This window comes from Gymnogyps californianus, chromosome 18 (genome assembly GCF_018139145.2).
Source record: "Gymnogyps californianus isolate 813 chromosome 18, ASM1813914v2, whole genome shotgun sequence".
NCBI classification, from domain to species: Eukaryota; Metazoa; Chordata; class Aves; order Accipitriformes; family Cathartidae; genus Gymnogyps; species Gymnogyps californianus.
In genome coordinates this window covers 2,491,910-2,516,609 of record NC_059488.1, presented here as the reverse complement: position 1 = coordinate 2,516,609, position 24,700 = coordinate 2,491,910, and the positions used below count along the sequence as shown (strand labels likewise).

The window sequence follows — 24,700 nt, the reverse complement described above, 5'->3', positions numbered from 1 at the left end:
GGAGAGGGTGAAGCCACAAAGCCATTTGTTTTGGCGAGTTGAGTGCTGCTGCAGGAGCAGTGATAATTCTCCTTGATACTGCAGCTTCTGGACCAAAGGAGCCGCTCGGAGGAAACATGACGTGAACACGTTTAGGTGGAGATCTAAACCTCGGGGAATGCGAAGCCAGTACTCACCAACGGAGCAAATGTCTGTGAAATGGTCCTCACCTTCTTCAGCATGAATCAGGTCATTTTTGCTCTTCTTTATTGCAGCTCTTTTCAACACTGTGTGCAAATTAAAGAGAAAAGGCCCCGTGAGCATTCAGAGTGGATTCTCTCTCCCCCTCCCTTCACTCTCCAGGGCCAGCATTTACTTCCCAATGCCAGCTTAAAGCTCTCACACAAGGCTAAGCTGGAGCAAATCAGACAACCTACAACCTTGCAGGGCCTCTGTGTGCTTTGATGCCAGGGTCATTTATTTATTTAACCTTCTAGGTCTTGAAGGTTTGCCAGACACAGGTCTGCACACTTACACTTCACCCCAGCAGATGCAGGAGGGGTGGGGGAGTCACTGCAGCTGCTGGACCTTTTAGCAGAGCAGAAAGGCTGGGCAGGGTCACTGAATCTTTCTGAGCCCCAGTGGGTTATGAGATGAGTGCTTCTATCCATTAAAAACATTAATGCTGTTTACAGTGTGCACCATTAAGAAGTTAGCATTTACGGTGCTCGGATACAGTTTACCACAGAGCAATGCCTTAAGGAGCAGAAACGCTACGTTGAAAGCAACCGCCACAAATCAGCGAACATACTCTTAATAGCACCCACTGTACAATTCCTTCCCTCTGGGGATAACTCTTTGAAAACACGCTTTGTCCAACAGCATCTTTTGTGGGGAGGGCAAACATCGCTACACTGTTTTACTCGACAGGGAAAAAGAACTGCAGCCTAAGGCTCGGAGAGGTCTGCACTGTTCACCCAGTGCACGAGGGGTAACGCAGGAACAGCGTGGACGCTGGTCCCATGACCACCTACCTGCAAAACCTTGAGAACTAGCAGAAAAAAATACGTTGATACAGTTTTGCAACAGCTTCAAGACATACAGTAACTAAGCACCATTTTCTATCAGCAGTAAGACACCCCACGGTGTGGTGATACATACTGTTCAGTAGGCACACACAGCAAACCCACTCACTCTGCAGCGACTACCCTGGGGGTAGGTTCGTACGAGAAGATCCCCTCGCTCTACACAAATTTCCCTGCCTTGACAGAGAAACGGATGCGCTTCTTCCTCCACAGCTAAGGCAAGCGTTAGTGCTTTTGTCACTTCAAGGAAACACACAGAACATCACCCAGGTTCGGAGAGGCTCCAAGAGAAGAGGATGCTCTGAACCTGTGATCTGGATCCAATTTTTTGCAAATAACCGCTTTTGCTCTTTTCTTCCCCACCCAGCAGTAGGCTGAATCCTCAGTCCCAGCAATACCAGCTTTTGGGTCCTTCAGGCTGCATCTGTCCCAGTACACTCCAGCATGCCCAGGGCCATCCCCAGCACCAGAACATAACCAGCTCTGGGAGTAAAGTTTTACAACACTCCCTGGCATGAATTGAGCACCTTCTTCTTTATCTTCTCCTCCAAATAACTCCTGCATGTGTTTAGCAATTAGGTTGTGCCATCTCTACAGGCACCTTGGATGCAATGTCCCTCTGGTTTGGAGACTAAGATAATTTACCAGCATAGATGTGGGCTGCTCCATACCAGTTGGCTTCAGTGCCGGGAACACTGCCGGGCTCCTTTAGCTTACCAGTATAGAGGGAGCCTTAGCATACCTGGGTCTTTACTCCATGGCCTGTACCCACCTCTAGTTTGCTTACACCACTCAGCTTTTCAGACTACTCTTCCAGACACTCATTTAGCTCGAGACTAACAGCCCTTGCTGCACTCACGTGCCGGACAAACTTCCCCAGTGCACGCACACCCACGCACCCGCACACACGCACAAAGAGTTGCCAAGCACACCTCAGCCCTGACCTTCTTCAGCCCCAGCTCTTTCATCCCCGAGTCCTCCCCGAGCACAGGTCACCAGGTTGGCCAAGGTGGGCTAGCAGCCGGGCGCCTGATGCCCCAAGGAGCCACGTGGCTCGGAGAAAGGTGCAAAACCACCCGGGAAACATCGCCAGTGACCTGGGCGCGTGGGGCTGCGGGGGAGAAACACTGCCCCGCTGTGCCGCCTAAGCCCCTGGTGATTTGCAATCCACTCACTGTTGTAGCTGCTGCCGCTGCTAGTCTCTGCCGGTGCCGTGCCTTGTTGAATCGGCCCTTCCGAGGCGGCCCTCCCTGACAGTGAATGGGAGGAGAAAAAAAAAGAGGAGGGAAAGGGAGGGGAGGGGAAAGGAGGAGACATGGGAGGACGAAAGATGGTCAGAAAAGGGAGAGGGAAGAATCTTTAACTGAACTTTGACTGGCTGTCGCATCCTAAGAGCTCATCGGTCTGGAGGCACAGGGAGAGCAGTCCCCGTAGCCTCGCTGCACCTGCATCCGAAGCTCGGTACCTCCAGCCGTCCTGCAATGCTAGGGTCACACGTCGGAAGATAGGATCACCACACCCTGTTATGTCTTACTGCTTACAAGTAACAGGGGTCTTAGTCTCTTTGTCAAATCCATTTGGAAACCTCGGTTTAGAGCCCTGCCTTCTCTCGGTCGATGCGTTTCTCTTCTGGCATCCGCTCTGCAGCCTACCCCCGCCACAACCTGCGCGTAGACACAGCCAGCCATGCTCGGCAGAGGCTGACGGGTGTCCCCGTCACGCTGCGGTCCCACAGGCAGCGTAGGGACCGACCGACCCCAAGGGCAGATCCCCATCCCAGAGTGGTGTGTCACATAACTGCTCATCATCCACCTGCAACCTCAAAAAGACCCGATACGGGAAAAGGGACTCTTTAGCCCGACTTATGCCAAGTGCATGCAAGAGCGTGTTCCTCACACCCTCCTGGTTACAACGGAAAGCCATGTCAGCGTACAGCAGGTGAATCTCTCACGTATCACAGGAGGAACACTGCACAGCAAAATGACCTACCATCCAGAGGAGATTTCTCTTCTGCGTTCTTGTCTTCCTCTGCCAGCATGACCTCCTCTGTAAAAGGAAAAACGGCAAGGTTCAACCTCTGAGTTATCACATCCCTGTTCTAAAACCAGTTGAGCTGGATGCAGCAGGCATCTGTCCCAGCTGCCACCAACCTTAACCCATTGTATCACCCAGTTACACCAAGTCTGTGGAGGAAGGGATGGCTCAGAGAGCTGTGTTTCTTAGCCTGTGCCCCTCTTGCACAGGGGGACGAGGCCAGACAAACCACTGGAAGACTATAGCACTTCCTCCATGAGTTCCCTCTTCACAATCAACCACCCACTCCAGTTTCTTTACCCAGTTATCATCCGCCAAGGGACTTCAGGAGAGCAAGAACCTTCTGTCAGACCCAAGCAAGACTACAGGTCTCCACAAGCCAGAGGATGGTCTCTGATGCCCAGCCACATTGGAGACAGTTTGAGAAGTGACAGATGCTCTACGCGCATTGCTGCTCTTCTCTCTCCATCAATAAGACCAGGACTCAGCCCATGGGAAACGGATCTCTGTCTCATGGCACAGGGTAACACAAGCAGGGCTGGCTGCTGCATGTCAGCTGTGCCACATCGCAGGAGACAGAATGTCACCAAATAGCCATTGCATCAAATCTTTGTCCAAATAAAATCCACAGCAAAGTCTCCATGGGAGAGTTCTAGCTAGCACGGTTCAGGTTGTGCAATATGTGCAAGAACACCACCATCGGTTTTGTGTTCCTCTGTAACTCATCTTCAAAATACAAGTTTGTACTTTCCTACAGTAAAAGAATTCAGAAAACACTGAAAAAACCAGCCTCCCAAAACTGACTTATTTTTATCTGCATGAAAGACAACCAAATTTCCTGAGGTTTCACAATGCAAATGTCATCACCCAAGTCAATCTGCAGTACACACCACACTGTGCCAATACTTGAAACCATACAGTTCATACAGTCTGAACCGCAGATTTTAGCTTGCTGTTGTAAAATTATGTGAGGATTTTCTAAAGGACAATCTAAAGCAAACAAAATATTGAGTTGGCAGCTGGTAAACTGTACACTTCCTTGAATTATTACAAATGACAAATTCTTTCACATGCTTGGCATAGATGGAATTTGGGATCTTACTAAAACATCTGACACTGTGTTCCCACAAAATTTTGCTTTAAAGTCCATTTAAGCCAGCCTAGATGGAAGGCTAACTAAAAAAAAAAAAAAAAAAAAACCACCAACAACCAAAACCAACCACAAACAAACCACATGCCAAACATCAAAGTGTGTGGCTGAAAGCTGTCTAGAAGAATACTAGAGGGATCAGCACCACAATACAAGCCTTATATAATCTCTTTCTTTATTAATCATCTGGGAGAGAGTGTGAATGATACATTAATAAGACAGCAAATTGAGAAGGCTGAAAAATAATATCCAGGACTGAGGAAGACTGGAAACCCAAGCAGAGGAGAACAAAATAAGAAAGTGCAAACTAGTGCACCAGAGACACGGAGGAAAGGAGAGCCAAGACAGGGTTAAAAATGTCAGGTGAGCTAAAAATCTGCACTTTAAAAGGCATGACATCCTTCCAAAAACCCACAAGCCAATACGATTCAGGTGTTTTCCAAGGCTCCTTAAGACAGGTCAGAAAAGTGCAATGGGCTTTTTTAGACAGTTCAAGAGACTTCTCTCTCAAACCGGCACCTTAGAAACCAAAAGGTTCTTCCAAAGTCTTGCCTAGGGAAAAGCTGTACTGGTGTTTGGGTGCTAAAAATATGGAAGGAGTTAAATGGCAATTAACAACTAATATGACTGCCCTAAAACACACAGAAGGGATGATTTAGATATGGAGACCCCTTCCGAAAGGCAGCTGGACAAAAGGCCTGTAAATGTGCAACACAAAGCAAATCTGTGCTGGAAGGAGCATGAGCTTGAGGTATTATTACAGTGGACATTCTCCTATAGATATTTTTAAAGCCTACATTGCTCATGGAGTGTGATTTTAAAAGCTTTATGTCATATCTGAAGGTGATATACCCACATCACTGCACAGGACTCTGCATAAAAACGAGTCTAGCTCCTAGTACCAGTAGAGTCAATAGTGCCACGCCGATGTTTCTGCACTCTTTTGGATCCGGGGATTAGTTCAGTCATCAGTACTTTGGGGTTCTCCATTTTGTGCTCCTCTGCACAACACAGATGTGGTTTTTTCCTATGCTACGTACTAGCAAATTGCAGTGAAAATTCAAAACCGTTGGGAGCAGAGTGTACGTTTAGGTCTTGCGACAAAAAAGCAAGCACGGGAAAGCAAGCACATCCCAGAGGAGCTCTTCTGCCACTCCCAGAAAGAAAAGCTGACTTTTAGACAGCATTTGGTAATTAAATGGACTAATACAAGCTACTGCAGGGAGCAGACACACTGCCACGCAGGTAGTGATCAACAAAAATAATGAGCTAGCAAAGGTCAGAAGACAGGCAGCTGTTCCTCAGGGGCTGCATCCAGCTGAGTGCAACGCAAGAGAGCTGTGTCTGCAGAAAGATCCCAGCGAGAGCCAGCACACTTACTGGTCAATGCTCTGAAGGTTGTTGGTTTCAGTCACGTCTTGTTAAAAAAAAAACTGAAACACTCCAGGAAAGAAAGAGCCTATTCACTTAGCTGGAAGCTCATTTCTGCACTTGATTCGTATCAGTGCAGGAGGAAAATCATTGTACTGGTTCCTTTCAAAGATCTCCGAGTAGGAAAAAGAAATTCTTCTTTTCCCCTGTTTCTGAGTGGCCTCTTGTTTTGCATGTTCCTGTAACAATTTGTCATGACTCTCCACTGTCCTTCGGGCAGCAGGGGAGGCACAATCCTGAGTCCCCAGATCACCTCTGGGGTCTGTGAACTGTATGGATACCTAAGCATCGTGATTTGCAATGGGGTACTGATTCCATCTGATGTTCCAGTGTCACCTGTGTCCCCACAGGCAGATTGATGAGAGGTTTAGCCATACTGAGGTTTCAGAAACCAGACTGATAAATGCCAGTGGGACCCCAGAATTTGTAACGTGTGACAATTTGATATCAACGTATTTTCACCTACAAAGTACATGCTCTTTCAAAACAACTCTGCAAACTAACTGAGCCTTTGCTCCAAATTCAGGGCCCTGAGTTGGTGCCCAGACGGATCTCCATCCATAGACACATCTCACCAGGGTTCAGTTTTACTGTTCCCTTAAAACAAACAAAACCCAGGTTTCACCTATGCAATTCCCTCAAGGCCGACTCTCCTCCACCACTGCTCCCCAGTTCTCTCCCTTAACAGTCACTCCTGTCTCTCTTGTATCCTCTGGGAAACCAAAGGACCACATTTACCCTAGTGGGGCTTTACATGGTTTTTAAAGCCTGCTAAAAAGACAGCTCAGCAGGCTAGTCATCATAGCTAGGATTTTTTTTTAGCCATACAGCATCCTAAGCAGGGGATCAGAAGTTGCATTGCCTTTAGTCATCACTGTAACACAGAGACTGGAAGAAGGTAATTAGGACGCCTGAAAAACCTCCAAACAACAGTGCCTCTACATTAGAAGAAATATTCAACAAAGAGACGGTATCAGATCAGCAACTTCTAGCCTCCAAACAAAGGCACAGGGGCTTCACTAGGATATTAGTGAGAGGTGTCTCACCAGTAAGATTAATTGCTGGTCATTAAGTACTGACAACACACAGCATGTTACAGGACTGGAAATAAAAGCAAACCTTATACTGAGGAACTGGCAAGCTGAAGAAAACAGGCAAAGCAGCAGAGAAACATGGTGCCCCTTCTCTTTCTCTTTGGCATGGGCAGATAGGACATTGTGGGCTCAAAAGAAGAGCAGATTACAGGCAATAATTCACGTTCAACAGGCAAGAGAAGCGAGAAAAAAGAAAGAACAACTGAATTTAACTGTTGAAGCTTCACACTTGTTAAACAGAAAAAAAATACATCCCTTAGAAGAAGCTGTCACACTCTCATGGGGAACTCTAATTTGTCGTTCTGGCAATTATCCTCCCTTGCCACCTCACACACGTTGCTGCCCTTTTTCATTGATGTAGGTGTCTTTTCCCAGCTGTATCAAGGGGCTTGTTGCTCTGTTTCTTCTACAGAAAGCTGAAACCCGAGGTTCATAAAGCTTTGTTGTGTCAAGGAATGGCATTCAAGTTACAGTGAGCTGGAAGAGAGAGGTTAAACCGATTCCCAAAGCCTTCTTACTGCAGGAAAAAAGAAACACTCAGAATCAGTGCTGTGTGAAAAGAGATGGACTTGGAAAGAATTAAAATGCAAAGGACATGCAACTTGATTAGCTCTGAACTGAAAGACTTCCAGTCTCTGAGCACAGTGTTTTCAAAATGATGCATGTCCTTGTAAGATAAGAGAAACATCTTCAAAAGAATATTTGTGGGCTTATAAGCGCTTTACTCTGTGCAGAGAACTTCTAGTTCTCCGCTCTCCATTGGAAATGCAGCATGACAGCCTAATAGTTGCTACAGTTTTCAGGAGTTTCATGGAGAAAGCAGGGGTGGCAAAATCATTTGCGTGGATTACATTGCTTGGCTTCACCACTTTTCAATTCCTCTGAAAGGCACAATTTCAAATTGACTTGCTACTGCCTTTGCACAGAGACCAACGAAAACATGAAACGAAGAGCAGAGCCTGTCCCAGCACGCAGTGGGTGGAAGAGGACAGGGTTTGCTCGTCACCACCAAGACTTTATTTGATATTGGTTGAACTGAAGAGGAGGCATTTGTGGAAGAGACCTGTTGTCCCATGCCTAGAGGAGCAACACAGTGCGAAGCATTTCTTTTTACACCTTTATCAGCTGACTTCTAGTGGCGGGAAGAGTTGGTCCCTTTAAAGAATTTACTAAAAAACAGACAGTTGACTTTTCTTCAAGATTAAATTTAAGATTAGAGGTCTGTTTCTAACTGATCCATACAGTTCACTTCTAAACCATACAGAGAGTCAATGGTTATGAGCTTGACATGGCAGTTACCATACGAATTTTTGTGAGATGCAAGAAATGATAGGATTTGATCATTGCTTCTGGCCTGTAACTCACACTAGTTTTATAAGACTGAAAATCTTACAGATTTGAAGACACAGATTTCTAAGTCATTTAAGGTGACATGACATTTCTTCTTGACATCCTCAAAAAGACTCTACTGAGTTACAATTTTCCTTGCTTAGTCTTGGCCTCATGGTATGGGAATTTTATATGGAATCACGTATTATCTCATTTGAAAATATTTAAACCCTCCTGACTACCCTATGTATTCATTCTTCAACAGGCACCCGAGAAAGAAGTAAAGCTAGAAACTTCATACCTGGCCTCTGTATAATCCTAAGTGAAGAAAGTAATTTCAAACTCTAAGGAAACTGGTCAGACCATGGGTTGATTTTTTTCTTTCAACTCACGCATGTCTAAATTCAGCACTTAAGCACATTATCTGTGTTGTAATTTTCTCTTTCATTCCCCAGCCCTTTGTTAAGAAGGCATTTGTTAAGCACTTCATCAATTAAGGCTTCCTGTATTAAGTATAACTGACACAAGTATTTGCACATTAAGGCTGTCACCGTTTAAAACACCTTGGTATAGAACCCTCAAGCAGATGTGCTGCTGACTGTATTAATCCACATTTAAAACAGTTTGAGCTATGTTTGCTTCAGTTTCAACCACAGCTGCACTTCTGGTGATTTATCAATAGCGAGCTGGCACCAAAATCTTTCAGTTGTGCCAAGGTACCTCCACGAAAACTTCACAAGCACTTTTTATTAATATTTTCTTCCTTTTTATACTCTTAAATTTTTTCCATTAATAAAATAAAAGCACCACCAGAAAAAAAGAAAAACGTAAAAGTCAGTTACTCAAGAGCCAGGCTATTAAAGAAGTTTCATTCTTACAACACAAATGTAAGACAAGTCATTAGACCAGGTCTGGAACACGCTTGAGTCAGACAGCACTTAAGAGGTAGAAAACAAAGAGTCATTGTTTTCTTCTGGAGGACTAAACAGTCTACAATTTCAGTATGAGAAAGGGTTGATAGTAAACAACCCCAAAATTTTATCTGAACTACCTTTTTAATGCAACATGTACAGCAAGAGATAATATAACATTCAGATTACAAATAGAGAAGGCTGTGAGAAACATTAAAGACACTCAAGAGTGGTCAATAAATGATGAGCACAATGTTAAATTAAAATCATTGCTGACAAATGGCAGGTAGTTTACAGATGAAGGAGTGATTTTAGTCACTCAAATACTTTCCTTGGTCCTAAACCAGTTACAGCCCTTCAGGCAAAAACTTGAGCACCACCAAGAACAAGGAAACCTCCTTTCCAGCTCCAGCAACTACTCAGAATATGTAAAACATTACAGAGCAAAAACAATCAGATTAAGAAGCCACGTTATGAATCACTGGAATGCAGCTTTCCACTCTTCCTACCTTGCATCAAAAATAAATGAGAACAAACGAATAAACAAAATGCTCAGGGAGGATACAATAAGTATTAGAAGCCTGGAGAGCCTTCCATGGGAAGAGAGGGGATTGAGCAGATTGGTTCTGCATGCTTTAGAGCAGAAAAAATAAGATGAAATAAGGTAGAGAGAGATCAGAGAAAGAAAAGTAGTAAAAAGAAATACAACATGCACTCCTGAGCTCTTCCTCTCACCTCAGAAAGGCAACATTTAAAATCGAGGACAGGACATACTGTTCGGTGGGTTGGTTTGTCTTTTAAAATCAAACTAACTGTTAACATGTGGAACTCCTTGCTACAAGATTCAGTGAGGTCAAGGATGCTAGAAGGATTTAAAAACAATTAGATATTCACATGAGTAATAACAAAATTATTATTCCTGAGTTACATTAGAGCAGAATACCAAGAGCTTTTGCTCTTTCTTTTATGCAAACAGCTTATTACACCTCATTGCCTGGGGCTGTTGCAAGAGATTTCTGTACAGGCTGGACTGTCTGTGACCATCCTCTCCCTGGCCGTTTTCCTCCTCCCACCCAAGCAGTTTGCTTTGCCCCTTGTCCCACACACTGTCCTGGACAAAGAACACTGATTATCTAGTTTGGAAATTCATGATCATTTCATAGCTGAAATCCTGGCCTCTAAAACAAAAATGGGAAATCCCCATCAACGGCACAGTCCCAAATTTCAGCGCTGGAATTCTAAACACTCGATTCTCTGTTTTGGTTAGCCTTCACGCTAGTTTTTGTATTCAAAGATTTACTAACACTGCTAAGTTGATTTTAATTATTGTTATTATTCAGCTGTACTAGGAAGCTTTTGTTATATTCCTATTGTATTTTCCACAATGCCTTTACAGAATATTTTTATTATTCCCTGATTCAGCTATTTTGCATACACTTTCCTGTCCTAGAAAACCTTCTGGATCTTGTGCTATTAGACAAAATAAAAAGATAGGCATTTTACAGCAGTTTCACTCTACACTGAGGTAGCTTTTATTCAGCACTGGCAACACAGAAATAGAATAGCCAGCCATTCCCACAGGGATGCAAAGTTGGAGCAGAGATTGGCTGTATGTTTTATAACTTCTCCACCTCAACTTTGACACAAGTTCAGCTAATGACCTCTGCATAGCTCTTCTTGGCAGAACAGTCACCAAAATGAAACGAAGCAACCCACATCCCTGCAAGGGAATTCTCATCTTTATTTTACCAATGGGGAGACCAGGATTTAGAGACCAAGAAATCACGAGAGCCTTAAAAGCAAGATGGCACTAGAGCCAAGGGAGAACCACGGTGCACTCTGCTCCAGCCACTGGATAACCCATTAATTTGAATTTGAGGTAGCACAAAAGCTGTAAACAAATGGGAAGACAAATTATAAATGGAAAGGAAAGTGAATTATTCTTTTTTTTGAATCCTACAGAACCACAGAATGAAGCATGGTCACCTAATTGAGGACAGTTGCTGTTGAACAGTCACTGTGACTAGAAGTCCGTCAATACAACTGGCACTCGGTTGTCACTCTGTACAGCGCAATGGGAAATAATGGGTTCGAGGCACCATATGAACTGCTGCTACTTCTTCCTATTTTACATTTCAGTGCTTCAGTCTTTTTCCTTTCCGGCCAGGTTGTCAAAACTCACGCCCAGACCGCTGCCCTCGGGGGAGGTACCGCAGCCGCCCCCCCCATGCTCCCAGGGGACCCGCAGCAGGGCAGAGCCCCACTCCCCTGGGCACATCGGCTGGCAGAGCGCTTCAGAGGAAAAAGCAGAAGCAAAGCAGCGGGAGCCATGTGAAAATGCTCTTCCAAATACTGGCAACCAGGTTGTGCACATAAAACAGAAGCTGTAAATCCAAAGAGCCACTTATACGCAGAATAGCACCAGGATGCTCTGGCCCCTGGCTCGTACACAGCTTACGCGTGTCCAATGCTGCAAGGAGTTGCTGTGACCATGCAATTACTTGCTCGCACAAGCACATTTTAGCACATCAGGCCTCTAGCATGAGTATGGATTTCAAAACAAGGAACAATGACATGGCTTTTCGTGTGGTGCCAGCCCACAGTTTAGGAGCACCACAAAGTGCCAGTTCTGTCACCGGTCTATCGGCTGACGTCAGGCGAGTCACTATAATGCTGGACCTCAGTTTCCCCATTTGTAAAGGGCAAGGATGAAGGTGACCTGCCTAGAAAGGCACCTGAAAAATCTATTTGAGAAACCACCACTTCTTTTTCCCCTCATCATTGTTTTAAAAGACATTTTCACTTTACTCAGATGTTTCAGCTTCTCAGAAAAGCAAGCAAGGAAGCAAAGTAGCCCCAGAAGTTTTCTTGATGCTATGTGAATGAATTGCACTGTGGTTATGTCAATATATATATCAGCTACTCTCTAACACAGAAAGGTTATTGGTAATCTTTACTGTCCGATAAAAAGGAAAAGAAAAGCATGCTATTTTTTGTTAAATTAGTGCTTTTGGGTCCTTGTTAAAGTTGCTCACAGCTTGCAATAAAGTGCAATGTTCAGTTATAATAGTTATAAAGCAATGTTAATATGTGCTGGGGTGAGTTTCATGCAAGTGATCTCTGTAGCTCATAAAAATGACGCTCCAGTGTATTTCACCATCATAGCAAGAGAGGCTTATAAAACAGCTGTGGTGGAAAGTAAATACAACATAAATGACTCGTATAAGGGAACAGTTTCCCCACTGTGGAGACTTTGGGCACTGTATCACTTTTTATGTTATACTGTATTAAGACAATTCCTTTGATCTCAACAATAAAGAAAGTTGGCCCAGCTTCTTTATTTTTGCTTAACCGAACTGAGATCTTTTGCAATGACTTTAGTGTGACTGCTCAGAAACAAGCCCAACAAAAACAAGAAGTGCTGCCTGGGCCCTCTCTACTCTTGGGTTACCTCAGTGGCCAGCAACACCGAGGGCTAGTTCTGGCGCCCTTGTCCTCTGTCATCACCAGGCTCTACTTGCCACAAAACATACTGAACCAAGATCAGGAGATCTCTCGCCTTACCTGCTTTGAAGATCCACTCCAAGTATCCGTTTAGTTCCCGTTCAATTTGCTGCTGCCTACGGAGTTTCAGGAAAGCTCGACGATTTTCTACCCTCTCTCGTTCTTTGGCAAATTCACTATGGAGAGAGAAGAATAAGAAAGTGGTCAGGGTCACAAGTGGTCAGGGAAAATACACAGCCCTTCTTTTATCTGTCAGATTGTATTCACGAAGGTTGTGAAGTTGATGACAGCAGTAGTGAGCGGAAACCACAGCACGCTACACGTTGCTGTCGAACAAACTACTACTTTGATTGTAGTTCAGCTGTTTCTCTGCCTCTCTTATCCTAAAAGAGAACTGCAAACTGCCATGTGCACACACACTTCTTTTGTTCTAGGGCCACACCATATCCATTACAACAAGATCCTGATGCACAACTGCAATCCTGTCCAGTCATGCAATACAATTTATTATCCCCAACACTAAAAACTGTCTTTCGTCTCTCTCCACACCACTCACTCCACAGCAGAATTTCCTCTAAAGCACAATATTATGTCACAGAGACACCAGCACTCTTTTGGTGTTGGAAGAGATCTACTCTTCCCTGTTAGCCTTTCTTCGAGTTTTCCCAGGCTTAAAATGACTTTGACAAACACAAGTCAAACGAGAGCTACAAGTGAGGATGGGTACTCCGGGGTCAAGGTGAAATAGCCCAGATGCTCTGGGTTGAGGGTAACAATAATCATGCTATTTGCTAAAATCACATGGAAAACAAGTATCTTGGTATCAAATCATTAGAACAGGACTGTACAGGGGAGTCAGAAAGTAAGGTTCATCCAACCATTGCAAAAATCTTGTCTAAGTACATCCTACTGCCTAGTTTGAAACGCTGATGAGACAATAGCGCAGCCACCACCCTAAAACACCCATGCTGGGGCTCTCCCCAAGCTAATTCCTACCACCTCTGGGAAGTTTCTGATGCCCCACCTGGACATCTATGTACCCATCTACCCATTTATGGAGCTCTGAACCAGCCTCTGCAATCCCTCACTTTGAGCACACAGGGGAGTGACTCCCACAGCAGCTTAATGGTTAGACAGCTAGATGGTTACATGTGGGATGGGGCTTTTGTCTCATGCACGCCAGCGGTTCACTCATTCTCTCATTTGATATCTTAACTCTACTGTGTCCTTCAGATCTTCAGTTAACTGTTAATTGTTGCAAACCTGTAGTTAACCACTGTCCTTGACTAAAATCTCACCTAATCACCTGTTCATTACCCACACGTGCTCCTCAAAAGCCAGCAAGGAGCAGGAGATGGGAGGGAGGTGAAGAGTGGGGGAAAAAGGAGCTGCAAGTGCCGGAGGCAGCTTTATATTCACAGTCTACACTTTACCCTTCAAAGCTGACACTTTTGCTTTGTTTGGCAGAACTGTCTGACCCACGGAGAAGAGACTGCGGGAGGAACTTGGCTCAGCACTGCGACACACACCGGTACCAGCCACTGATGTGAGAGCTGCCAGCAGCTGAGCAGTTATCTTGATTTTGGCAGCACAACCCAGTCTCCTGACTCCCCTCTCCTGTCCCCCACCTGACAGCACAGCCCATGACCCCATCCTTGAAACGAAGGAAGCTGAAACGTCGCTCTGAACCAACAGCTCCTCCTTGGCATTCAGCTTGTGTCTGCCAGGTGATTTGGGATCCCGCACGTGTCAGCTGGATTGCTGATTTTCTCCATCTTCCTTTTTAATGTTCTCATTTCTGGTTCAGTGCCTGCCGGTTGGGGCCACGGACCTCCCCTCAGTTTTGATTTCTCTCTGGAGTGGGAGGAATGAGATCAGACAGCACAAGGTGACAACATGCATTTAAATTGCCAGACGTGGAGGGGCCACGCTTCCTGCGTTACAGGCTCATGTCACTGCAAATTTCCCCGGAGCTGGGCTGTGCCGGATGGGAGTAGGAGGCAACACCCAGCAGGGAGATTCATGAAGGACCACAGCGGGCAGGAAGGACAGCAGATGAGCTGGGGCACCTCTCTCTCTCGCCCGTCAGAAGCAGGGAAGGGAGAGCTTTCCTTGCAAAGCCTCTCATCTTCTGACAGCTCCTGTCTGGCCTAAGGAAAGTAAAAGCTACCTAAGTCTTGTCCCTTTAATCTCAACTTTAAACATGTAAGAAAATGAGGGAGAGACTGTGCTAAGTTGCAAACCTTCAGTAGTTTCTGTACAGCCATGCACGCTTTTCACAAGACACCAGTGAGGAATGTTGCTGAGGTTAAAGCCACCAGCGCCCTCCTGTTCCCTGGAGCTGGCAGGTTTGGCATGGCTGTAGAAGCTGGGAAGGTGACTTCCAGAAGACAGTACCTTGGGTCTCTGCTCACTGAATGCCTTCTGAGTGCTACAGAGATGTAGCCAAATCATCCAGGTTGAAGACTGGAGGGTCTTGATGTGTGGTCTTCCTGGTGGAGGAATGCGTCACTTGCTCTTTCTCCTATCTCCAGGAGATAGGAGAGAGGTTTGATGAAGCTGGAACTTGTCAAAAGACTGTGTTTTTCTTTACGAAATGTATTAATATAAGCATGTGTCTCTCTTCCACTACATTCATCACCAACATTCAGGAACTGAAATTGAAATATTCCCCATTTGCAGCAACTGGAAAACTCCCAGAATTTGTCTGAGAGCTTTTCAACAAAATTTCAGAACATATTCAAAGAAAAGGGGGAAAAATTATATCAAAATGCCATATTTCATCTAAAAATATTTCAGCTCAAGTTTTCCTGCCAGTCTAAATGAAAACACAGAAAGTCCCATGGGAATGTTTGGTAGCAGTAAATAAGTTCCCTCTTTTATTCAGCATAATTGCTATTTATGCCACTGACTTGCAAAAATCTCCCAAATCACCAGAAAGGAAACCTGAGCAGGAAATATGCTGCCTCCTGCCCAGCTTTACCTCCAGGACGTTCTTCTTAGCTGGTCCTCCACGCTTTGGCCAATTCTGGAATGAGTAATAATGTTCACCCATTCTCATCCTTGGCTCTCGTGCCCCAAAAGCCCTCCAAAACATTCATCTTTCAGCACTGTCCAGACACGCATTAAGAGGAGGAAAGCTGAAAGGTCAGTCCTCCTACACGCAGCACAGCAACAGGAGACGCTGCTTCGGCGGAAGCTGAGCTCTGCCTGGGTAGATGACTACCATGCATTTTAGTTACAACATGACAGTTGTGAATAACCGATTCTATAGAGACAGCAGGAACAAATAGAAATCAAAGAAAGGGCATTCATCACGGAAACGACATGCCATCCAGTCAAGCTCAATGTGTCACATTTTTCTTCTCAAGAGTGGTCGGTGCTTAAAGTCACCAGGAAAATGGATGATTGTTGCTTATCACCTTGGTGGGTGGAAGAGTAAAATAAATCTTGGTGTAAATATGCGCTGAAATAGCCACTTCAGGGAAATTCAAGAGCCCCCCCAGCCATGAAAGAGACAAGGTCAACTCATGAGTAACCACCAGGGTCAGTAAAAGATTATAAACCAATGAAATTCTTACAAGTACTTTATCCATGCTGGTCTTAAATTAACAATACTGTCACAGCAACCAACAAGGAAAAAAAACAAACAAATCACAATCTTCGTCCCCTGAGTCTCTGATTAACTTTCCTATATGACAGCAGAGAGCTGAGATGGAGCATCATGTAACGCACCTCCTGGTCTTCGGTTTCATGGCACACTCCCAGGGCCAGCAACAGCAGGCCTGCTGCAAGACCAGTCACACGACTAAACCTCTGCAATTCAGGTTTTCCACTCAGAAAGCAGACAGAAATGCTTCCCACTCACAGCGAAGAGGCAGAGAGGGATGATACAGCATCACTGTCATTCCTACCACTAATAGTACTGATGATTAGCGATTCATAATAACAACATAGGTAATTAGCTCCTCATTCAGAATAATACCACTGAGCTACACATCATCTCATGAAATCTCAGATCTTAAAATGGGAGAACAGCTTTCATCTACTGAATCTAAAACACTGTTCAGAGTGAGCAGGAAGAAGCACAGATTTTAGAAGGACTCCACCAGGGACTCCTGGAAAGCAGCTGTAAAGAACTTTTAGAATTTTAAGTCTAAAATAAAAAAACCAATCAATTTTAGCATTGGCTTCATCTCCAGTCCAAGTACGTCAAAGGAATGAGTAAAGTTGAGCCTGGATGGCACGTGACATCTAGGGACATAGTCCTGCCTGGAGAAACGCAGCCCTCGGGAATGGAGAGGAGCCAGGTAATTCAAGTGGGTGAGCTGCTGGCGAAGGAACCAGCCAGGACTGCAGATGTTTGACTGAGTTACTCACAGGCCAAAACGAATTCTCCAGGTGCAGAAACAAAACTGGCCAAGACAGGAGGCTTAATTTGTAAGCCTCGTTGCTTGAATGTGGAGCTGTGCCCAAGAACAGATCTGATACTTGTCAGCAGCCTGTTAAGCAGCCCACGTCACTCAGGAGCAGGGAGGGACAGGCTGGAGGTAGAAGATGGAAAACAGCAACTCCTCTGGCTGCCTGACATGCAAGTCAGAGGAGCATCACAACACGTGCTGGAAGAATAGCAGTGGTACAAAATCATGCGTGTTGTGCTACTCGGGGGCTGCCTGGATGAGGAGAGGTGAAGTGTTAAAAATTCCTCTCTGTTTCAGTCCACACCTTTTACAACCAGCAAGGAAGGAACCTCAAAAGAAACTTGGTGCCAATTATCTACCTAACTCTCAGTAAGCTTTCAGCAAGAGCAATGCTGAGGTAGGAATTTCCATAAGAGGCTGCAAAGGGACTGCAGAGATAAGAACACGCACTTGTAGCACCCCAGACATACGAACGTGCCGGATGATAAGAGAGGTAAGATGAACACAATAATATTTGCATTTTTCAGTAAAACCAAATCTCTTGTGCTCTTGGCAGGCTGCAACCGCTTGCTCAGCGGCTGTACCTCACTTACGAGATCCTCCGGAGTGCCTTAGGGTAACTTCTCAGCACAGGGACCGCACACACCTCCAAGCCTCCCAGCATCCTGAGAGCATCCACATGCAAGCAGAAACACTTAATTGCATTTTAAGGGTGGAAAGTCCATTTCCTACCATTTATTCTGGTTAATCAACTGTGAGAAGGAAATAGAGAAAGAGCCTTCAGTTAATTTTTCCTTTCCCTCTCAGGCCTGTTTCTGATGCTGGGGTTTGCCACCTTGTCCTAATCCAACCAAATTCTGACTGCTTGGGTGAAGCCAGTTACAATAACGTGGTAGGCAGATTCCTGCTGAGCCAACCCTCCTCGTGCTCCTGCCATTCTGTAGGTCCTGCAATACTTGTGCGATTGAGTTTGCTACCTCATACACACAGTCCTGCAAAGCCCCTCGCAGCTTGCTTCACTGCGGTCTGATCCAGTTAATACTCCTAACATTTCATTCCCTAACCGCATCAGCATCCACATGTTTATAGAAAAGCAGACTCTTGCTTCAGGGAAAGAATTTGTTCTGCAGGTTCCTATCTCTGTCTTCTGTCTTCCTGGAGAACAGTAAATCCTTTATAAGGGGAAGCCTCTGCTGGATGCAACAAAAAAGCCCAATACCTTTATGACTGCAATTGTTTATACAACTAAGGACACAAAGCCTTGGCTGTGCTAAACATTTATTTTACCTTCTGCAAACCTGTTCTTTGAGAGACAGAGACAGCGAGGGAGTCCTAGCAGAAAGGAGAGAGCGCCCATGGAGAGTGAGCAGGAGCAAGATGGACAGTGGGGAGTGGAAAGAGAGAAAAGCAGATGCTCGATATCCTGGATGCAGATGCAGCAAAAGCCTGGGGACCTGCTGAGCATCCTCACCCCTCCTGTGGGTGCTGTGGTGACTTAGGGCAGTGCAGAGGGAGGCAGGCAGGACACCAGATAGGAAGGGGGGGGTATCTGAAGCACAACAGCAAATCTCGGGATCTGAGCAGGGACAGCAGACACCATCTTCCCTCGATTCCTGAAGCATTTTGCTTCAGCAGGGTGCACTGTCACTAGGGAACCATCATCAACAGCAGCATCAGTGACTCTCTGAACTCTCTTAAAGGACCCACCTCAGCCCACAACACGGCTCTGAGAGCCTGAAAGGGGCTGCCAGGGAGGCAGCAGCAGCAGAACAGCAATCCTGCAGGGATGACGCCCTGCAGGCCAGCCACCTCAAAGGCACCAACCTTTGGTGTTTCTCACAAAACCTCCTCTAGGAGAGGAGGAAAGGCAGCCACAGCAGGAGCTGAACTATTCACAGCAGCACACAGGAGGCAAGGGGCGAGGTGAAGGGATGGGGGAGAGGAGAGAGAGCATCATTCTCTTCAGTGCACTAACCTGGGTGGATGCTAATGAGTTAGAAGTATAGGCGGAGGGCAGAATCAAATTTGGCTTCGGAAAGAAAAATATGAAATAAATCCAGGAGTAAATAGACAAGCAGTGCAATTTCCAGCTGCCTGGACATGAGGCATCATGGCCTGTAGCTGGGAAGATGCAAACCCAAGAGGACATGGCTCAGCTGTGTCCACAGCCAGCACCTTGCACCCGGAAGGGCTGCAAACAAAATGAGAGTAGACCAGCAAGGACACCAGTTTCTTTACCATAGCATCAGGTATCTTTACCACAGTAAGCCCCAGGAAGACTTCAGGATGAGCCAAGGTATGGTTATTCTCATTCACAGACAAAATCCTCAAATGCAGAGAAGCGTGCAGGCAAAACTAAAAATAATTCGATGCCTCTGACTTACTAGAGTATTGTTAAATCACTGGTTTTAAATACCTCTAAAAATCAGGCCCAGGTCACCAATGAACATAAGCAAAGAGTATTGGCTAGAAAGCCCATCTGGAACAAGAAGAGAAAGTATGGAAATGCACCTCATTTGGGCAAGAAGAAAACCTGAGGGAGGTAAAAGAAAGCATACGCCAGGAGCACAGAGAGATCACACTGGAAAGTGCTGGAACGAGATGAAACCAAGCAACTGATTCACCTGGAAAACCATCAGGAAGAATTTCTTCACGGTGGTGACATTTGGTACCTCTAAGATATTGTTTTCCTACCCATAAAGGTGGTTTGCTGAGAAGTCAGAGTTTTGAACCTTGTTATTAAACAAGGAAAGCGCAGAGGAGGACCGAGATTTCTTAGTGCTGAAGATGACAAAGCTCTGTGGCTCATCATCTGCCCCAGGTTGTCCCATCAGCTGCACAAAATCCCAAAGACACATAGTGTTATATGTTTCTATTGCACCTGGAGCTACAGCTGGCCAAGATCACACCAGGCATGGTCTGAGGAGGCATGTCCATCTCTCCCAGACTGAGCCCAACCATACAGACCCAGCTGGCTGAGCTGCTTAACCCATCCTAATAGCCACTGCTTAGGAGTAAGGACTGGCTCAATCAATCCTGCACAGCTAGAGCTGTTTCTGCTTCCTCCTCATTGCTCTAAAGAGGGGGAAAATATAGCTCTCCTCAACCAGCTGATAAAGGATGAGAGTGTCACTGAGAGACTGATCTCTCAGCACCGAGCCAGGCTTCACAGTCACTTTTATCACTGAACATAGCAGGAAAATGCTTCAAATGCAAGCCAGGTATGGGATACATCTTATATTTCTAGAAAGAAAAGAGGAACAGCACAGAGGTGAAGCCTTCAATGCATCTTCCTTCCTTTTGTCTTTACGTTCAGTTTGTGCCGATTTCACCTGGATTCTACCTAATCCGATTTGAAATGCTACGAGTGCCACAGCTGAGCAAACCTGGCTTGAAGGAGGCAGCAACAAAGAGAGAAAAAGGAATTAAAAAGCACCATTTATCTCATAGTATTAGCCTACTACAATTGCTGGATGAACCTCTGGCTCTGTTCATCAAGTCTCCACCCCAGAGTCAAAGCAGAGGCCCCAGGAAATTCCAATTTAGGTCTCCTATGTATCATTCCTGTATTACAGGCTTTAATTTCCACTGTGGCTTAACAGAAGGGCCAACAAAGGTAGTCCATCTCTCCTATGCTAACCAAAACCACAAAAGCAGCAAAGGATCCACATTTGATAGGACATATAGCTTGGTGAGACGAAGCTCACGTGGAAAGGCATCGCTTCCTGACCCCTTCTGCAAGAAACACACGTGGTTCTCCCACATTTCTTGTTTGCAACGACGGCTTTGTTAAAAAGGGTGATGAGCAAGAAACAACAGGAAAGAAAATTTTTTTTTTTTTCCCTGTCCTTCCCCTCCTTTTTAAGCACAGGCTGGGGAAAGACTAAAAGCAATGAGAAAGCAACCAGAATCCAGTATCTTTTCATGATGCAGCTCTTCTGCTGCAAATAATTAACACCAGCCAAAGTCAGATCACAGCAGGTAACAGTGAACTTGGAACAAATTTGCAGGGAAAATGAATGATTGTCTCTGTAATGAGGGAGAAGGCGGACAGAAGAATGCTTTGCCATTATGACAAATTAATCAGCCCGATTCTTCTCCAGCCTGTGCACGTCTTGCAGGCTGAAGTTTTATGATCTCAATCTGGCAAAAATCCTCAGGATGGGAAAACATGTCATGAAACTCAGCAGAGCAAGTCACCGAGCCAGCCGGTTCAATGAGGTCTGGATGGGGCTGGGCCTCCTCCCAGGGAGCTGCTCTAACAGCACAAAAGCCTCAGTGACCCAAGGTACAAGAGACAGAAACAGATATTCCCTAGGGAGACGGGAGCACACGACAGGGAGAGTGCTTAAAGGGACTCTGCCCAGAGAGCATCACCCCACGCTGCAGACTGCTCAAAACAGGGTGCAGCACTGAAGAATTAAAGCGCCGTTTACCCTGACCCTTGTTCGCCTGCAAGGTGCCAGCACAGTCTGTAGCTGTATCCCTTGCCAGGCTCCTGCTGTCACAGAGATGCTGCATCCGTTCAAAATGTCTCCCTGCAGTTCTCCCACCAGGTGGTCTCATATAAGAAGAGGCAGGTGTTGCACGTCTCAGGACAGAGCAGGTCTGGACCATGTTATGGGAATACTTAAGCAGGGAAGATGCAAACTGGCCACTGCAGTGTCTCTCCACACTTGGTTATTGCGGCCAGATGAGTAAACCTCAGGAATGATCATTACTCTTTACTGGCTGGTCTGGAAATACCTCAGGCTTCACCATAAATATTTGAGGACATGACAAGCAGCATTTTTCACACTTGAGAGACACAGAGTCTCAGTATTCAAACGCATCATTCACAGTGCGCTGCCCTCTCTGGCCAGCACTCCTGCTGTCTCGCCACCCTCACCGCTCCCCACTGCTGCATGAAACAGTGCCAAAAAGCACTTAGCCTTGAAATAAGTTAAATCATCTTCCTCACAGCATCCCATGGTAATGTTTATCCTCTTTGCATTGTGTAATCCAAAGCATCAAAACAGTCACAAATGTATTGTACAGAATCATCCAGCTCATTACCAGGCAAAATTAATACCCAACTCAACGCCTAAGCAGTAGAAAACTCCATAATCCCACCAGCCCACAGAAGAAAGCTGCTAGCTGGGCTGAGAGGAGGCTGAGGGCTGGGAGGGGAATAGGAGGATGAGAAAAACAGCATCAGAAATCACTGCTAAGGGAGGGAACACCAGGAAGCTAAGGTGTATATGGAGATGGGTGCCCATCTCTTGGTGGCAACAGCTGCCAGAGCAGGGTGGCAGAGGGCTGCAGCCTGCTAGCAAGAAAACAGTACAAAGTCAGAAAAAAAATGAGCATTGGTCAGGACTTCTCAGTTCAATTGGGAGTATTTTTTCCCTCCCCACTGTGAACTGCAGAACCATGTGCAGAGTTCAATAAAAAATTTATCAGGATCATCATAAGGCATTTTCTGGCCAGAATTGAAGCCAAATCCCATGACACCCCAAGCAGCAAACAACCCTGTGTTTAGGGAAAACTGAAAGGCATCTGGGGTCAACCCTTCTTGGCACGACTTGGAGCCAGAACATTCCCGTGGTGCCACCAGGGGCAGTCAATCTCTTTTTCTAGGGAAAGGTTGTATTCCCTGTGATGGATGCCTTTATTGCTACCTAAATCACAAAGAGTTTACAAATAATCTAATAAGTAAGAATAACCACCCACCACAGCCAACGTAAAAAGATGTCTCAAGAGAAATATATTATGGATACAAACATTTTCACTACTGCTGCTGTTCCACTCTGCACTGGAAACCTTACAAAATGCTACCCCAATTTCTGGGAATCAAGGTGCCCCAGCTTTCTGGAACAAGGTTAGCATGGCTAGAATGGCTTCCCATGGTTAAAACAGAGAAATGAAGTCAAGGGCAGCTCTCTAATATGAGCAGAACCTGGTTCATCCTTTGGGTGGATGGATGGTTCAGCAGAACTTCAACCAGGTGCCTAATCTCCTTTTTTTAAAAAAAGTTTCTCTGTTCCCTTTTTTTGTGTCTGTGACTGGGGAGGTATCAGGCTTGGGCAGTCACCCCAACATGCTTCCCAGCACATGGATGGGCAGAACACACCCTGCGTCTCTCCACCCTGATCAAGTGGGCAGACCTCTACAGTTCCTACCAAATGTCTTAATGCTATCAAAGGGGAGAGAAATCTCTCCTCCCACTTCTGCTTTCCTGGCCCTATACAGTCCTGATCTTCTCTTGAATCGGCTATGGCACCCAGTGAAAGCTCCTCCAGAAGAAAATAATGTGTGTTTTTCTGCTCTATTGGTTTCTGCAGGGCTGTTGAGCTTTATCAGCTCACGGAGGGATCAAGCACTAGAGAGGGAAAACAGAAAGCAGGGGGAATACATAGTGAGGAGAGGAAAATCCCCAACAAAGGACACAAACCCGCATTACCACTACTCCACAGCAAACGGGATGCTGTGTTCCTGCTGGAGAGCCCCGTATCATCTGTAAACAAAGGCAGTACCTGGATTTTAGCTGTTTCAATTGCAGTTCACTTGTGTGCCTATGACCACTGCAGTACACCAGGAAAACTCTAAATCCTACCATATTCACAGCTAGGGAACAGCACAGTCTGTCTTTGCTTGTGATGTGCAACCTGGCAAGGGGGAGGTACTACCAATTTCCCCAGTCAGAGACCCACCTTTAGCACTGTGGTGACCAGGTACGGCACAGCATCCACTGCAATGTGTATCTTTTGTAAAGACACAGGAGAGCCCAACATCCCTATTGCACCATCAGAAATAAGATGTTTGCAGTAACTCCACACCCCGTGTCCTAGGATCATTGGGGAAATCTGGATATTCGGTGGCACAAGCAGAGCCGAGCGCTGCTGGCAGTCTGGCCCCCAGTGCTTGCATCAGGGAGGGGAAAGGAACAGAAGGCAGGGCGCGCCATTTCGGGAGGGTATTTAAACACTAACCGATTACAAGAGCACTGGCAGTGCTTTGATCAGCACACATGAGGAGGACACACTGTACAGCAGGCAGAGTCTCATTAAATCTGAATTACGGAGTCAACATGCTTTTAATTACATCTTTAGCCAGGTACTCAGAGGTTTTTGTCATATCAACTGTGGCCCAAGACTGTGGGTTATTTTTATACCAAGTTTTTACCAACACTTAGAGACTTCCGCATCTCCCTGTCACTTCCCTGCCTTTGCTTTTATTATCATTCCAGAAGAATCAGCAGAGGGGAAAGGTTGTTTGCTCTTTATTTTAAAACAGGTATCATCTCTTCTGTAGCATTTGCAATGCAAATGCTTCCACATTCTGCTAGCAGATGGGACTCAGGATCCTAACCGGGTCAATCTATCTACACTGCTCAAACAGATAAACCCAGGAGCTAAGCCCATTCATATTAGGTATCTGCCCAGTGTTGACATGGGTTCACAAATAACTACAGAAAGGCAGAAAATCCCATTAGGAGTTATGGCAAAACTCTGTATAATCTAGTGTCAGTAGGAAGCTCAATAACTTGTTGACATTTCAGATTATTTATATTGCCATAATCTGTGATAGCATCTGCATACCTACTTCAGAAATTTGTAGCTTCCTTATTGCCCACTGAGGAACACAAATATGTGAGAGGAAATAGCTGAAAACTAACAGCAATGAAAAATACTCAGGTAAAAGCTTTTTCTGTGGCTTTCCAAGGTACAGACAGTGGCACGTTGAAGCTTAACCCCCTAATGCTGGTGATGTATATGGCAAA

The 24,700-nt window shown here is 45.5% G+C and overlaps 1 protein-coding gene across 1 annotated transcript in view; it reads right to left on the bottom strand.

The window, feature by feature from the left end:
- The window catches only part of CACNA1B (calcium voltage-gated channel subunit alpha1 B), a 301,750-nt gene that overhangs the window by 135,543 nt on the left and 141,507 nt on the right, over positions 1 to 24,700 (bottom strand). Inside the window, exons 9-11 of the mRNA XM_050908179.1 lie at positions 12,578 to 12,693; positions 3,054 to 3,110; positions 177 to 266 (exon numbers count right to left, since the gene is read on the bottom strand). Coding sequence (XP_050764136.1) covers positions 177 to 266; positions 3,054 to 3,110; positions 12,578 to 12,693 — 263 coding nt within the window. The remainder of the gene's footprint in view (positions 1 to 176; positions 267 to 3,053; positions 3,111 to 12,577; positions 12,694 to 24,700) is intronic.